The sequence below is a fragment of the Egretta garzetta genome, unplaced genomic scaffold (assembly GCF_000687185.1).
Source record: "Egretta garzetta isolate BGI_Z169 unplaced genomic scaffold, ASM68718v1 scaffold79, whole genome shotgun sequence".
Taxonomy (NCBI): Eukaryota; Metazoa; Chordata; class Aves; order Pelecaniformes; family Ardeidae; genus Egretta; species Egretta garzetta.
Window position 1 is genome coordinate 7095874 of NW_009260791.1, and position 15571 is coordinate 7111444.

The window sequence follows — 15571 nt, forward strand, 5'->3', positions numbered from 1 at the left end:
TGCTACACATGAAGACTTTCTATGCAGTGCTCCCTTTTCATTAACAGAAAAAAACAAAGCTCACACACAAGCAACAAGGTAGAACTCTCACCCTTAAATGTTCAGCCTAATCCCAAATCATCTTCTGGGACGCTGGAGAAAGTTCAGGAATATGTACCTTTATTTTCCATCCTCTCCAGGGGGAGAGCTCAAGTTTACTATGGTTTAACAGAGATTGTGAAATAGGGCTCCCTTAGTCTCTGGAGTCTGGATTAACCATTAGTCTCTCCTTGCCTAATCCAACCAACAACTAAAGAGTCCCATAAAGTGATTAAAATTAGAGCAACAGCTAGAAGTATGGCTTGGTGGCAGTGAGATCAGATGAACACCTCTGAGGGCTTGTTCTCTCAGAGGACTAGAATTTGTTCCAGTTTGCCTGGGGTTATGAGTTTGAATATACCCTTTGGGCTTCCTATAATTTTACAAAGCCATGGCAAAACATGACATCTGCCAGAGGTGAGGGAAGGAGCTGAATAATTTAGCAGATTGGTAACGTCGCATGGAGTATTTCACCTCTGGATTGTTGCCCTAAACTGTTAGTTGTGACAGAAAGTTTTGCAGTCTGTGAGGATAGCGAAGAGACCTCTGTGGAAAGACTTAAATGTATTCTTTTTCCTTTCTATTTACTCTAAAAAGCTGCCACTGCAGGTGACCACTCAGGAGATTTTCTCAAGAATATAACACAGCATTTATCTGAATTTTTAATTAATTTTGACTGAACTCCACCGAGTCTGTGATTTTTTACCAAGATCTGCTCAACAAGAAGGATCTTACCGACTTTAGTTTTGTGAGATCATCTAGACTGTATACTGCCGTGATGGCTGCCATCATAACTATGGATGGTCCTCAAGAAAATTATAAGAAATGCAGAATTCCTTGCAATAATGTGGGGCGTATCACCTGTCTTCAATTAAAGTCCAAGAAAAATTTAGACCTATGTTCAACATTTACATAACTTTCTTTTAGATCCTACAGATAATTATTCCATGGCACAAATCAGGCACGCAATGCAGCCCAGAAGGTCAAAACCACATGCACCTCAAGTGCAAGGATGGTGCATCAGATCACGGACTCTACAATCAAATATCCATTCACTTTAAAACACCTTATTTTAAGGAAGCACCAAAGTGAGCAATCTTCAGTGTTGAAATATGAGTAAAAGATGACTGACACAAACAAATACAAGCAATCAAGATTGTACTGTCATAAGCTACGCAACGAAGAGGTCCAATATCAAAACAGAAATGACTTGTGATAGATAATGAAAATAAACCAATTTGTAAAGGTTCAAACACAAGTCACTAAATAATTACTTTGCGAGGGCTAGATCATGCAATAGGTGTTCAGCACTTTACAACATGTAGGGCGCCCTCCTCAGCCAATTAAATTAATCATCACTCAGTACTTTGCTGTATTAGGCACTTCTGATGAACTTCTAAATTTTGTGCAAGATATTTAGCTAGATCCCACCTTACAAAATAATGGCTTGTGATAAATAAGAATCTTTTAGAAAGGAAGTTTTTGTTTAGTGAAGCTAACAAACAACTGAACAGTGATAAATTAATTTTTTACCTCTGAAGGGAGTTTTTTCATAGTTTTTTTTTTTTTTAAAGCTTAGAACAAGTGTCAGTCCATGACTTGAAAAAATATTGCACTAATGAATTAAATATAGAGAAGTGAAGGGGAGACACCATGCCTAGCATTATTAAAAACTCTTTTTCTCTTCCAGAAAGCATCACAGAAACTGATAAATAAAGATACCAGATCAGAAGCAACATAGTATTTTTAAACAACTTGTTTTTCAAAATGCATATAAAGAATGAAACCGAGAGGAAGTTGGAAAAAATCCTAAACAGAGCTTTAAGCAGGCTCTTTACCTCCTAAGAAACAAGCTTATGGAAAAGAGAGAGGTGCTTTTTTTTTTTTTTTTTTTTTTTTTTTTTTTTTTTTAAAGTGAGCTGTCTCACCATTGCAGATTTTCCCAAGTCCTTACAACTCTAATTAAAATGTGGTAATTGGTTATGTTACCTCAATTACCATGATGCATGGACATTCATGCAAAGCGACACCAATTGAATCCCTTGGGTGTTATACCCCAAGGCCATCCCATTTATTGTGGCCTTATTATTTTCAATTATGTGGCTGGATGTACAGCATACTTTCAAGCCAATACAGATGAGGGTTTTGCTGGACATACAGTGTAGTGTACACATGGGATGACTCAGGAGAACAAGAGAAATAAAAATAATTTTTTTTTCATGAAGCATAGTAGTGAACTTAGTGATGAGACAAATGAATATTTCATACATTTTCAGGACAATGTGAGAATTACAGCACCTTAACCCAAATTGCCTTAGCTCAAAATCTCCATTTTAAAAGCATGATTAATACTGTCCCTTCAATAATTAGCCCTCTCTGTTGAATAAGAAAAGAGATTGTCTGCTCCATAAAACAGATATGTTCCTCATTCAATGAATGAGCAGTCTGGAGAAAAAGCAGTTTCTCCAGCCACCAAAAAGGCAGGAATATTGAATTGCAATTTAAGAAGTAAAATCCATTAGAAACCACAGTTTTGTCTCTTAGCCACAGCAGTACAGCAGTTTTATGTACTCCAGTATTGTAAAACAGTCCCAGAAAAGTGAATTTCCATGGTCACCTCATTGTAGTTTTCTGTACAGAGACATATCTGACCTGGACAGGACATCCCCAAACTGTGAACATCTGTAGCTGCTGAAATAATCCACTGAGGGTAAACACATAAATTACATTGGGCATACCACTGGCTGAGCAAAGGATTAAAAAAAAATTGCCTAAACCAACTTACATATTCCCCCTTTGACTCAAGTGTTGTAAACTTGTGGGCATGACAATGACTGAGTCTGTCCTAAATCCTTTTTTAACTGCTCAGTCTTTCATCTAGACTAGACCCTCTAAAGGAAAGTGCATAGTGAGTTAAAGCTTCTCCAGCTGTTGAGCAGGAATTTTAGACGGCAATTTTGGGTTTAGTTGACTAAAGATTGTTGCTATTGCTGTTGCAATTGCCAGACAGACTCCTTTTTCTTTTAAGATGATTGCCAGCAGGGTCTTGTTAGGCAAACTATAAGGCATCTGTGTAATTCCGAAGCTAAAATTTAGGTGACATATAACATTATATCAGCAAACTATGGAATGATAAATCTGGGGGAAAAGAATTTACCACAAAAAAACAGATGGGGGAAATAAAAACCTCTTTTGCTAAAACAGATTAGGACTGCTTCCAGTAACAGACAAGTGTCCTACTGTTTTTTAGAAGTAATCTTTGGTTTTTTCATTGTATGAATACTTCATTCTTTATAGCTAGATTAATATACTTAACCTGACTACTTTTCATCCTTCTCGAGTGATTCTTACTCATAATTTCATATTCTAGACATAACTTTTGGTTTATGAGAAGGACATCTTTTACCAGACTTTAGGTGCTTATAGTACACGTTAGTATCTTCCTGTAACTCGTAAACTTATGGTGCCCGCTATCGCAAAACTTGAGCAAAATTAAACACTGCTGAAAACCATCAATGAAGGCAAACAATTAAAAAGAAACCTAAAAGCCTTTTGTGGTTAATTCCAGCATACCCTTGTAATGCTATAAGTGGCCCAGATAAGTGACTGAATGTAACAAGGGGCAGAAAGAGGACGAAGGAAGATCCCAGTACACAAATTAAGATGACAGTAGAAGATGCAAGTGACTCTTGTACTTATATGACACAATATAATCATTTGGGCTATCTTATTTACTGTCAGCAAGTCAGATGCCATGAATGAGTCAGATGCCATCAGGGTATAAAAACATCTCATTTGTTTTCATAAATTACAGGATTTTGTGGGCAACCACAAATAAAGACTTGTTACCAAGGGATACCATTTATTGTGCCAAGACTGGCACACCATCAAATACAGAGAGATAGGAAAGCAGAAGAAACAGTCCTGGTACCTACCCAAGAAATGACTACACAGGAACTCAGTGAAAAGGAAGGCTAGAACATGCCAACTCAGGCCAGGGAAGACAAAGAAACCTGAATCCTGCAGTAGCTGGGACATCTTTAAACGTTGAGACTACAGATTTATCAACATGAGAAACTTGCAGATACTGACATACTTCATAGAATCATATTATTATAAACAAGCCTAGGATGAGAGGTTCCAAAACAGAACAGCCCACAGGGAAAATTAGATGAGCATCATGATAGCTCTAAATGGCTGCCATTTCTCAGCAGAAAGAATGGTACACCCCCTGCCCGGTGCAAGTCAACTCAGCCCGGCAAATAACTCCAGACTACCTCAGGCCAAGTGGGAACAAAGCAGCATTCACCTTGTGAAGTTCCAAGCATCAGGATATCAAGCAAGGTGTAGTATTCATACCCTCACCATGCCTCCTGATAGATTGCAAGCCCAAACAGAGACACGGGACTGACTTTGCTCCTGCTGCAAGAGCAGCGCCAAGCTCTAATTAGCTCGTAAAGGTTTATTTAGAGCAACTGCAGCTACAAACAGCAAACTGCTTCCACACGGCAGCTGCCCACATGCAAAAGGAGTTAATAGGCTCTCACTACAGTAGCTTGGACCTCCATTCAGCACTCTCTAAGCTATCTCACAAATGCAACTTGTTTCTGTTCCAAGTCCAATAGAAGATATATATTTGCTACAACAAAATGGTAAGTTTTGTGGATGAAAAAGGCAGTTCATCATCTTTGTGGTACTTTACCTTTTAGAGAAATACAGTAGAAACCCAGTCCAATCTCTCTTGGGCAGTTACAGACCTAGCAGATACTCAGACTCTAGCAAGTAAAATTCAGGATTCTGAGAACTATTTTTGGTTTGGCTGTTGCCTAATACTGCACACACTTGTTCTTGAAGTTCCCAAATTCAGCTGTTTTTTCTACTGCTGGTCAGCCCATTAAACATTTTGTGTAGCACTAACCAACAGTTTGCTAGAGCTACTGATGTAACATATTATTAATATGACTAAAAATACTCTGAAGATTCTAGATTCTTCTACCTTCTCTGTAGTTTTTTGCTAATCATACTTCGTTCAGCGTCTGCTTTACACTGGACTCGAACAACCTTTTTTTAACTGCTTCCCTTTCTCCTTTTTAGATGATAACATACATTCAGATACCTGCAGTTCCCATTTCTGGACTGGGGGCTCAGGTAAACTCCTTGCATCTAACCCCCTCCTCTACCAGTCTGTTACGTATTTCCTTCTTAGTCTCCATTAACATAAACTAAGCACAGACAAAATGCTCTGTCCTCCCCAAATCTCCTCTGGTGATCTACATCAGCTGTGACATCTCCAGCTCTCACTTGCTCTATGAGAGGAATCTTAGCATCAGTAAGATTTGACCTTTTCCTGCTGGTCATATAGTGAAAGCTCTTAGTTGATCTCCTTGGTTGTTTCCAATAGCATTCCTCTTCAGTTGACACTTCCCTCTCTGCACATAGATGTATAAGGAAAGGCTGAAAAATAATTTTTTTCTCTATACCCTTGCACAATCACATACAGCTTCACAATTTTTACACTTCTTCCCACAAGATCAAATTTTTGAAGGCTTAACTGCCTCTGCCCAATTATCTTCACTTCTTACATTGCCAGTTGGCTGCTCCCATGCTTATAACAGCAATGCTGACACTCCACCTGCTTTTCAGTGACGTCTCCCTTCCATGTTGCCTCATACAAAGTCATGCCCCTACTGACTTGGCCTGAAAGTCCATTAAAATCTTGTTCCTTCCTCAAGTTCCATTTCTATCTGAATACCTAAAGCAAAGCAACCAATAAACCGAAGAGGCAGAGGAATACTCCTACTTTATAACCTAATGAAGGTAGGCAGGCAACAGATTATTATTACCTGCAATGGTGCACTTCTCCACAGCATCCTCCTCACTAACTCACCATTCTTGGCTCGTTTAGAATAATAGCATTTTCACTCAGGAACTCCTAGTGTTTCTGAACACTGTCTTGTATATCTTCATACTACACTACCATAACTGATCAAGAGAATTACAGCTTCTGTTATTTCTGTAAAGGAACTTTAACAAAAAGAAGTCAAAAGTAGTATTTCACTGTTAGTCAGATAATTGTTAGGAAGCATGTAAGCGCCAAGCATTTTTTCCTTTTATTTGCTTGATATAAACCAAAAAAATTATGTAAGCTAAATATATGTGACTTGTTCTCAAATCTGATCAAGGCTCTTCAGTGTATAGACTGTGCTGGGATATCATTGCTGTCAGTGTAGCTGCAGCACACAGACTTCAGCATTATGATAGCAGCACAAAACAGGCTGAGCCAATTCTTCCATTACAGTCAATGGTGTTACAGTAGGGATTATTTTGTTCTCCCTCTGGTTTATTGTTTAAATGTAGATACTGCTTTGTAATATAGTTTTATGCTGTAGAAAAATTGTCTAATTTATGCCACTTAATGGATGGTTTAAGCAGAGTCCTATTTTGCCTCTTAGGAATCATTTCCCTGAGATAAAAGCAAATTAATGCATTTTTACTTATATTCAAATAACACAGAATTGTATATTAATCATATACCCATGGCATTCTATGTTGGGATGCTAATTAAAACCTGCCTTACACAGAAAATACTTTTTCTGAAATATATTTACAACCAGTGAAATACCTCTCTGGGCCCAGTTCTGTAAGGTACTGAGCAACTTGGCAACAGGAGAAGATTGTTTTCATTACTCGACAGGATCAGTTGTGATGAGATTAAGTATCTAGCAATAGAACATGTATATTGTGAGTTTATCTTATTAAACAGTTTTGTCCATAGAATACAATGCTTTGTGAAAAACTAAAGCTTCACTTGTTGGCAGTAAATACTAGGAATGGCATTTTCAGTCAGAAGAAAACACTCTGAAAAGAACGTGTTTGTCTTGCACTGAAAAAGTGTCTCATGAAGAACGAAACCATGTGAGATCTTTTTAAAGCAAGCATTACTCACCGAGTCTTCTTCCAACCTCTTCTGTAGCCTTGTTTGCCACTGGACAGCTTGCATGACAATGGCTTCCCACCTCCTCTCAAGGTTTACGATTATCAGCTGCATGGACTGGTGATCTGCATTTAGGTTGCAGGTCTCCTGGTCATCCAGGAGGTGCTGGCATAATCTCAGCACAGAGGCTACCCCACGACGTCTCTGCTTGATCTCACAGCATAGAGACTGCAGGACAGACAAACAACAGATGTCAGTGTGGAATACTTTGCAAATTAAAACATTAACTAGTATCTGAGATTTAACAGTGCCCAATTTCTTTCTTACAGTAGTTTTTTCAGCTCTTCCATAAATTCCTATACTTAGTGTCAAAGCTTAATGTTTTATTTTCAGGTAAACACAGTCTTAATCTTAACAACGCAGGAGGAGTAAAGCTACTTTTGGTCTCCTTCAAACAAATGCCATACATAGCCAACTGTCTCAATAATGTTGAAAGTTTTATGGCGTAGACTGGTTTATTCTTCCTTTTTTTTTTTTTTCATTCAGCTGGGACACATCTGAAATGAGTTACCCTGACAACAATCAGCTTCAGAAATTCTTCAGGAAAAAAAATTATATTTGTGCAATGAGAATATATATATATTCAGAAAAAAACAATAGAAATTACAGGTCATATGTACCCTGACAGGGGAGAAACCTTAAGGAAGGAGAAAATTCAGTATAAAATTCTTTACAGATGTGTTTTGTTATCATAAAGTATTTCCAGGGTAGTTCCACATTCAAGTAAACATAGGAATACTATAATAACTGTATCCTTCTTAAAGATGCGTTATTCACTGCATTTATTTCATCATACTGATTCCAGTGCTACCAAGAATGCAGTCTGATGTGAACTGCAGGATGGGAGACAATCGCTAAGCCCTAATTTTGCTGAATATTGATGGTAGCCAGGATATGTTGATTCTACACCAGAAACCTAAGTAACTACACAGAGAATGTCACCGAATAGCAGTAGAAATAATGCATCCTACATGCCAAAACTAAAGAGAGATCTACCACCCAGAAGCAGTTAATGGCATGGGGTGCTTTCGAGCATGGTTTTATCCACAATCACACTCTACTATCATTCAATACCCAATCAGGATTTTATTAATTCATAAAGTGTTTTAATAATAATATCTATGAAGCTGGGGTACACAAGGCACAAGTGCATCTGAGGATGACTGCTTCAGCCCAGCTTCTGAGACCCTATGCTTTTAAAACATTGCATGGTTCAAGTGTTCATCTATTACCATAGGCCTGTGCTACTCCTGAATTTAACAGAACTGTGCTCCACACGTGGGAGCTTTCCAGATAATTTAAATTGTAACTTGCCAACATCTGTTTCCCTCTGTGGGATGCCACAGATGAAAGTGCATGACCCCATGAGAAAATCTGAACTATCATCTTTTTTGAAGACAGGGCATTTGCCTTTAAGCTTCCAGTTAATCATAAAAAGCAAACAAAAAAAGCCACCGCATCTCTCAAAGCTGTTCACAAGCGTCAACTGATAAAAAATTGGGACCTGCCTGCCTGAATTTTATTAGCAAAACAAGAACATTCTGTAGGAAGTGAATTCAAGTTCCAGATTTTCATATCACTTGCTCTTTAAAAATTGGAATTTATACTTAGAAATATTGCACCTCAATGGCGTATTTTCCTGCTGGAATTATGTGCTTGATCAATAATACTACGCTGAAAGTCTGAAGCAAAACATTGGTATACACATCTAAAAATATATCTCTTTTCTTTGCCTATCGATAGTGTGGAAGTGATTTTTTTTATTCAAAGCCTTCAAGAGAAATGATGATTAAACCCACAAACATAGCTGAATTACTAATCTACTTTCACTGGCACAATTGGGCCATTCTAACAGTTAACAGATTGCTTATTAATCAACAAGGGTAAACAAGACAATGCAATCTCATTTAAAGCGGAAGTTTTAATGCCTGAAAGTATTTGTGTTCAAAATGTTAATCCCGATAAGGCTTCATTAGAAGACGTCTTAAAATGATTAAGTACATTTCATTGTAAAGTACACTGAGTAGTATATCAGCAGGTGGACATTTCATACAGATGTTCCACTTATTGATATAATGCATTCTATAGCTATTTAAATTACCCTAACTCTGTAATAGCTAGAATTCTATTACTTCTATAATGAGAGAACCCTGTACCTTTAATATTTCTGAATTTTAAATAAGGTGAATGACAAATTCCCAAACCACTATTTATGGCAAAATATGACCAGGAATTTTATTATTCAATTTATACCAGAGCTGCATTTTCACTTACGTTTCCTGAACTTGCCCTTATTTATTCTCCTAGAGTTCATTACTAGTTTTCTACATAGTTCTTGATGTAACCACCATGTCTGGCACATTTCCTTCTTGATGCTATACATTAGCCTAACGTCACATCAGAAATAAACCAAACCAAAGCAAACCAAAAAATCTACCTAAAGTCGGGGTTCCTATTCTACATTGTACAACAGCTAAGCAATTCAGTTTTACGAAAATGATGGTTAGTTATATACTGATGGCAGTCAAATCTATGTAGGTCTGCATTAACTTCATGGAAGTCAATACAGCTCAGAAGCTGGCCCCATAACGTTAACTTACCTTGATCTACCTGATTATGTCATCCCTTATAAATACGGTTCATTTTTCATACAATACCATATAATATCATGAGGTAAGGAGTATTTCATTCATAAGCTGTTATGTGGGAGTTTAAGTGAGGCCTTTACACTGTGTTATCCGCAAGCAGAGCTACAGCATCCAAGTCATTTCTAATTTACATCAATTTTATACCACCATAATAACAGTAGCTTTACTGAAGCTATTTCTGATTTACATGGCTGTGACAGTACAATTAGGCCTATGGCACTTTTGTTTCAATTTTATTACATGATATTATGGTTAATATTAAACAGGAGAAGAATGAAGTACTTGTATCTAACAGCATGTTGAAAGAGCTGGCTATAGCAACAATACTTTAAAAGCCAGGGAACTTAATCATGTAAAGACACCTTTAAACCATATATAATAGCATTAGCAATAATTAATCTAAGCAGTTTTAGGGTCCAGTATACAGAGTCCTAAAGGGACCCAATAATTGCCTGTATCCTATGACATGACATGTCACAGCATTGCATATCCATCCATGTTCTGCTAGTGTCAAAATGCTGTGCTTCTATAAAAACCTGACAATATTGCTATTGTACCTGCAAAGTATGCTTCCAGGACCACCGTTAATTATTTGCAAGGTGCATTCTATATTCTAAATTAACAGCTATAATTCATGATTAATAAAAAAAAAAGGAAAAGAAAGATGATGAGTGTCTCTACTGAGGCTAGGGTCTGGTGGCCTGCAGTAAGCTACTGGGTACTTGACAGTTCAGAAAATTGGGAAATGATCTAACAGTAGACTGAGGAGCATCACTTAGGCTTGCTTAGTCTCCTGGGTTTGCAGAAGATTTGCTGAAGTATAGATTAAGAGATCAGACACTTTCGATTGTGGCTCCTCACACTATCGTGTGTCCATTGAGCTGTGATAACTGTAAATACAATCCAAACCTTCGCAAATGTGGGAGAAACATATTCACTTAAGTCATTTGCAGTGAGAATTAAATTAATGTATTTGACTTTTTTGCTGCAGGCTAAGAGTATACACAGTAACTGCAGCTGCCATGTATGAACTTGACTTTGTGTCTGAGTCCTTTGCTTCACAACAGATATCCTGGTAACATGGAGGTGTTATTCATGATAATGTTATTACGAGTCATATTTTCCCATACTGAGGATTCCTGTCTGTGCTGTTAGAATCTTGGAAGATTTTTCTTCCCTCTGCCTATTCCTATTTTCAGTGCTTTGAAGTTATCACCCGCATAGCTAAAAAGGGCTAGCTGAAACTACTTTCACAGCTTGTTAATACCATGCCTTAAATCATCTGGAAAAGCCCCTGCTGAGTCGAATGACATCAAACAGTCTTTCCAAGCTATGGGCTAATGGCACTATCTATGGGGATGAAAGTAGCCATGATATGAACAGAAGGTGCTCTACATAGCTGCATGACTCCTAAGTGAACGGCATATGACCAGAAGCACATGTGCAGCTTTAGGTAGTGCCAGAGAGTGTGGGAGGCATAGAAAGGTGGGAAGTTGAGGAATATTAGATCCCTTCAAGCCTCAATCCCCCTCCATCCCTCAGCCTTCCTGCATTGCACGACTGAAGGACATGGTTGGGAAGACAGCTTTCTCACACAACACAGTAGATGAGTTGCTCACTCCACATATCATCACGACATAAAATGCTGAGATACGATTTTTGCAGCATCATGTATTACGTATTGTTTGGTGAATTAATTTTTATGTGATCTGAAGTTCTTTCAACAATTTCCGTCTTTCTTACTTTCACCCTAAAATTAGGAATAATAAAGGCCCATGTAGAGGTGCTCAGAGATTTGAAAACAGTTAGAAGATGAAAAACGGTAACTTACACAGATGAATTTTCTTTGTGCTTTCAGGTTCAAAAGAAATGCCAAGCTATACAAAGACAAATGCTATTTCGAGGCTTATGTTGAGTTTCTGTGTGGGCAATACTGCATGTTTTTAGGAAAACAAAAGACGCTCAACTGCAGATAGATCTGGAATGATCAGATCTAAGAGGAAGTTTCTGTCCAACGCTGGTCTGTTAAAGGCTTACTCTTTCTCCTTGTTACAGGATGTGGGTATGTGAGGGAGGGAATGACACCCTTCCTACTGCATCACTTGTTGCTTGATGGAAGCCGAAATGAAGATGGAACTGTTGTTATTTAGTACAACAGCCATATAGAGAAATTAAGGCAAAACCTGAGAATGGAAGCTTCCTTTCTGACTACAACACCCAAACTGCAACTCTTAAAAAAATGTAAATTGTCTTTTTAAGTCTCATTTTTGGCTAGTGCAACACTTCAGTCTTCAAAAATGCTAAGGTAAAACTTTAAGAATGATGGCTAACATCCCTAATACACCAATAACAGGGAAACAGGAAACAATATGGTCGCAAATGCTGGGTAAAATTTAGTTTTCAGTGTTTTCTGTGAAATGGCAATCCCAGTTGGAACTTCTCTTGTCTGGGGTGATGCGTCCCTGTATTTCAAATTCCATTGGTAAGGGACACAAATAAGAGTTTCTGCTTCTGAATGAAAAAGAAACCCAATAATCCCTAAAAAAATATTAGTAAGAAAGTAATTCCTCAAAATAAAAAAGCTAAAGGACAAAGATAGGAAATGAACGATGACTTGTCATCTTTTAGAAAAATACTGCCAAACCTGTGTGCTTTTGCTGATTTCAAGGTTAAAAGAAAATGTCACCTAATATGGGAACTCCACTCAGTTGCATACTGTGGGACTTAATCTATACTGAAGCTAAATATTCTATAAGTATGCAGTGAAGTGCAAAAAACAGCAATTGAAAAATGACATGATTAAATGGCACAACATGCAATCATTTGCTCTCAATTATATCAATGTATCTTCTTCATTTCAAGGAGTCAGGCAGAAATATTGTTTTTTAAATGCCTCTATTAAATTGGGCACCAATAATAAAATAGATGAGAGTCCTAATAAGCTCATTTACGTAACATACATCACACACCACAAAACTATTCTCTCCAAACGGGTTTGTTCATAGATTTGTCTCCTGGTTGTCACCAGTCTTGGCTATATTAAAAGATTTTAAAGGCACAAGGCTTGCAGACCATTCAGTGGAAAACCTCTGTAGTTAACCCTTGAGAGATCTTTAATGCTAATTATGGAAAAAGTATTGATATAATATCTTTGCTGTCACATTTTATTACGATGACGGTCACAACAGAATCTGGGACTGACATTTTAGAAATATCATCTAATTGCAAGTCAGAAATACAGAATGACAGTTTAAAGTAGAATATGACTTCTTTCAAAACAGCGAACTGGTTCTCTCTATTTAAAAGCCATACTTTTAATAGCATTACAACCACTAAATTGCTACGCTGATCATATCTCTCTGTAACTCACCGCTTAGCAAAGTGTTACGATATCTCTCTTGCAAGTCTGAGCACAGTTCACTATATTCCATGTGAACTGCGTCTGTTTCTATACAGAGTAAAGGTGGCAATGAACTAATAGGAAAAAAACCTTCATTTTGCACTGGCTTCAAGGACCCACATAGGCGAGTACTTGCTACATATAATCAAGTGCTTATATTAATTCATTCATTTCATTAACATTAAAAAATTACATGGGAATTTGTGTTTATTTACAATCAATAATGCAAATAAATTTATTAATTAGGTAAATATATTTATTTTAAATAACATATTTAAACATAAATAGCATCCTAAGAGTACCCGTGTTCTTTCCTATTTTTCTCTAGAAGTACACTACGTGCATTAAAACCAGTAACAATCCAGAATAGATGCTTCTGGGCTCATTCCATAAAAGCTGCTATTATATCTCTATGACATTCTTTAATTTCTTTGTTCTATGTCTTATGCTCATTTAAGTACTTCAAAATATTTGTTTGCAAGAATATAGTTCAATGGTCTGATATTTAGCTCATATTCCCATGTAACTAGTAATATGTAATATACTTCTCTTCATAAATTAAAAACACTATTAAAATTCCAGACATATAAAACAATATGAAGATTAAGTTACTATAAAAGAAACTATAATAGCTTACAGATTGCTTGTATCATTACTAAAGCGCTGGTATCTATTACGGTGTCTCCCTGGAATAAAGAATGCACTTTTGGCAATAATCTGTTAAAAAAGTGCCCATTATTGTTAAGATGCTCCTATCTTAGCTCTAAACTAGTGTGCAATTACAGGAAGGTAACTTTTAAAAATAGAAGAAAACCAGTGTTGGATGTAAATGCATCTTCCCTACTGAAATACAACGCACCCTTCCCAAGCCTTATTTTTCTTGTGTTTCGTACAGGGGATTAATCAGATTCATTTTCACACTGAAATATTTTAGAGCTAGTTACTACACTCTGCAAAGTTGGGGTTAACTTGGTTCCAGGGGATAAGCCAAGTTATTCAGACAGAGGAGCCAGACGCGATGGCAGGAGGATCCATTTTTCTAGTCTGGCACTGTTTGTGTTTATAAATGCCTTCAGTTTGTGCCCTCTTTTCATTTAGTTTGAGAAGTTCTCTTTGCAGAGAAACAGATCCACCAGAGGAATATTGAAAGAAGTGGCACAATTTGCTAGGGTTTCCTTTTTGCCCCCCAAAAATGCTAAAATAAAATTAGGAAAAGCATCTATGGGTAGGATAAATATCAGTGCTATGTTTTGCTTTTTCAATGAATCCTGAACAACACTACCCAAAAATTCATTTTCCTATAGCAGACATTACAAACTTGAAATTTTTGCTAGGTCACCACACTGGGCAGAGTTTCAAATGAATGTGTGGAAACTCAAGAGATTAAATGACTTGAGGTACAGGTGGAAACTTTACAAAATCAAGTGAGGCATAAGTTAGGCTCAACTTTACTTCCAGTTGTTAGAATTCACCTAGAATTACAGTTTAAAAGAAATCAAGATGTTTCTCAACATACATCACACTTTAGATGTCAAGAAACCCCCTCCGATTGCCTAAAAACTCTTAGGTATCAGAATATCAACCATCTTTAATGAACAGTTAAAACTGTTAAAACTTTGTGTCCTGCCTCAGAGCTATATAAGAGGCTTTAAAGGAAAAACTTCCTTGTATGGATGTACCTCAATACCTATAACCCTCAGGCTGAGGTTCAGATGTTAATATTGTACTCACTCCCTTTCTTAATCTAGTTCCCCCACAGATGGTAGACATGCATTTTTACTGTCCCAGTGCAATGGGCCTGGTGTATTCCAGAATGTAGTGAGAATTTACCTTATTCTGAATTACAGGAAAAAAACATACTGCAGTGCATTTGTATTACCTTTTAATGGGAAAGCAGGGAACATAAAATAAATTAGACTAATCTTTTGGAGACTTCAGGACAAGCAGGGTGATAGGAAAGGGAAAATAAACACATCTAATGAGTAAGGAAAAAAAGATTTCCATTGGCTTTTTTCTCTTTTTTCTTGTGTCAGTGAAGTAAATTTAGCTTGGATTCAAAAATGTACAGCTTGAGCTGCTCCAGGGTAAACAGAGGAAAATACATTATGGTGCTTTCATGTGTATCTGTATATTCACAAGGACAACAAGTAGGCTTTTCTAGAAATGGTGTTCCTCATCTTACTTCAAAAGAGCACCACATCCTCAGAATGGATATATCATTAAAACAGAAAAATATTATTTTCATTCTTTTGCCATATCTTAATCACAAATATACACACAGACATGCATTTTTTTTTTGTTTCAGCTCAAGACAAAACTAAAAGTCCCCAACAAGAGAAGTTACTTGCAGCAGAAACAACCACAGCCAGGCAGCACTGAGATGAGGTAGGTTCGCTCATACCTGCAGTAGGTTAGCCTACCTTGATATCTTATTTGTATAAATAAGTTTTA

The 15571-nt window shown here is 37.0% G+C and overlaps 1 protein-coding gene across 1 annotated transcript in view; it reads right to left on the minus strand.

Moving 5' to 3' along the window:
- The window catches only part of AKAP6 (A-kinase anchoring protein 6), a 227249-nt gene that overhangs the window by 16650 nt on the left and 195028 nt on the right, over window positions 1-15571 (minus strand). The window contains exon 11 of the mRNA XM_035902044.1: window positions 7025-7240. Coding sequence (XP_035757937.1) covers window positions 7025-7240 — 216 coding nt within the window. The remainder of the gene's footprint in view (window positions 1-7024; window positions 7241-15571) is intronic.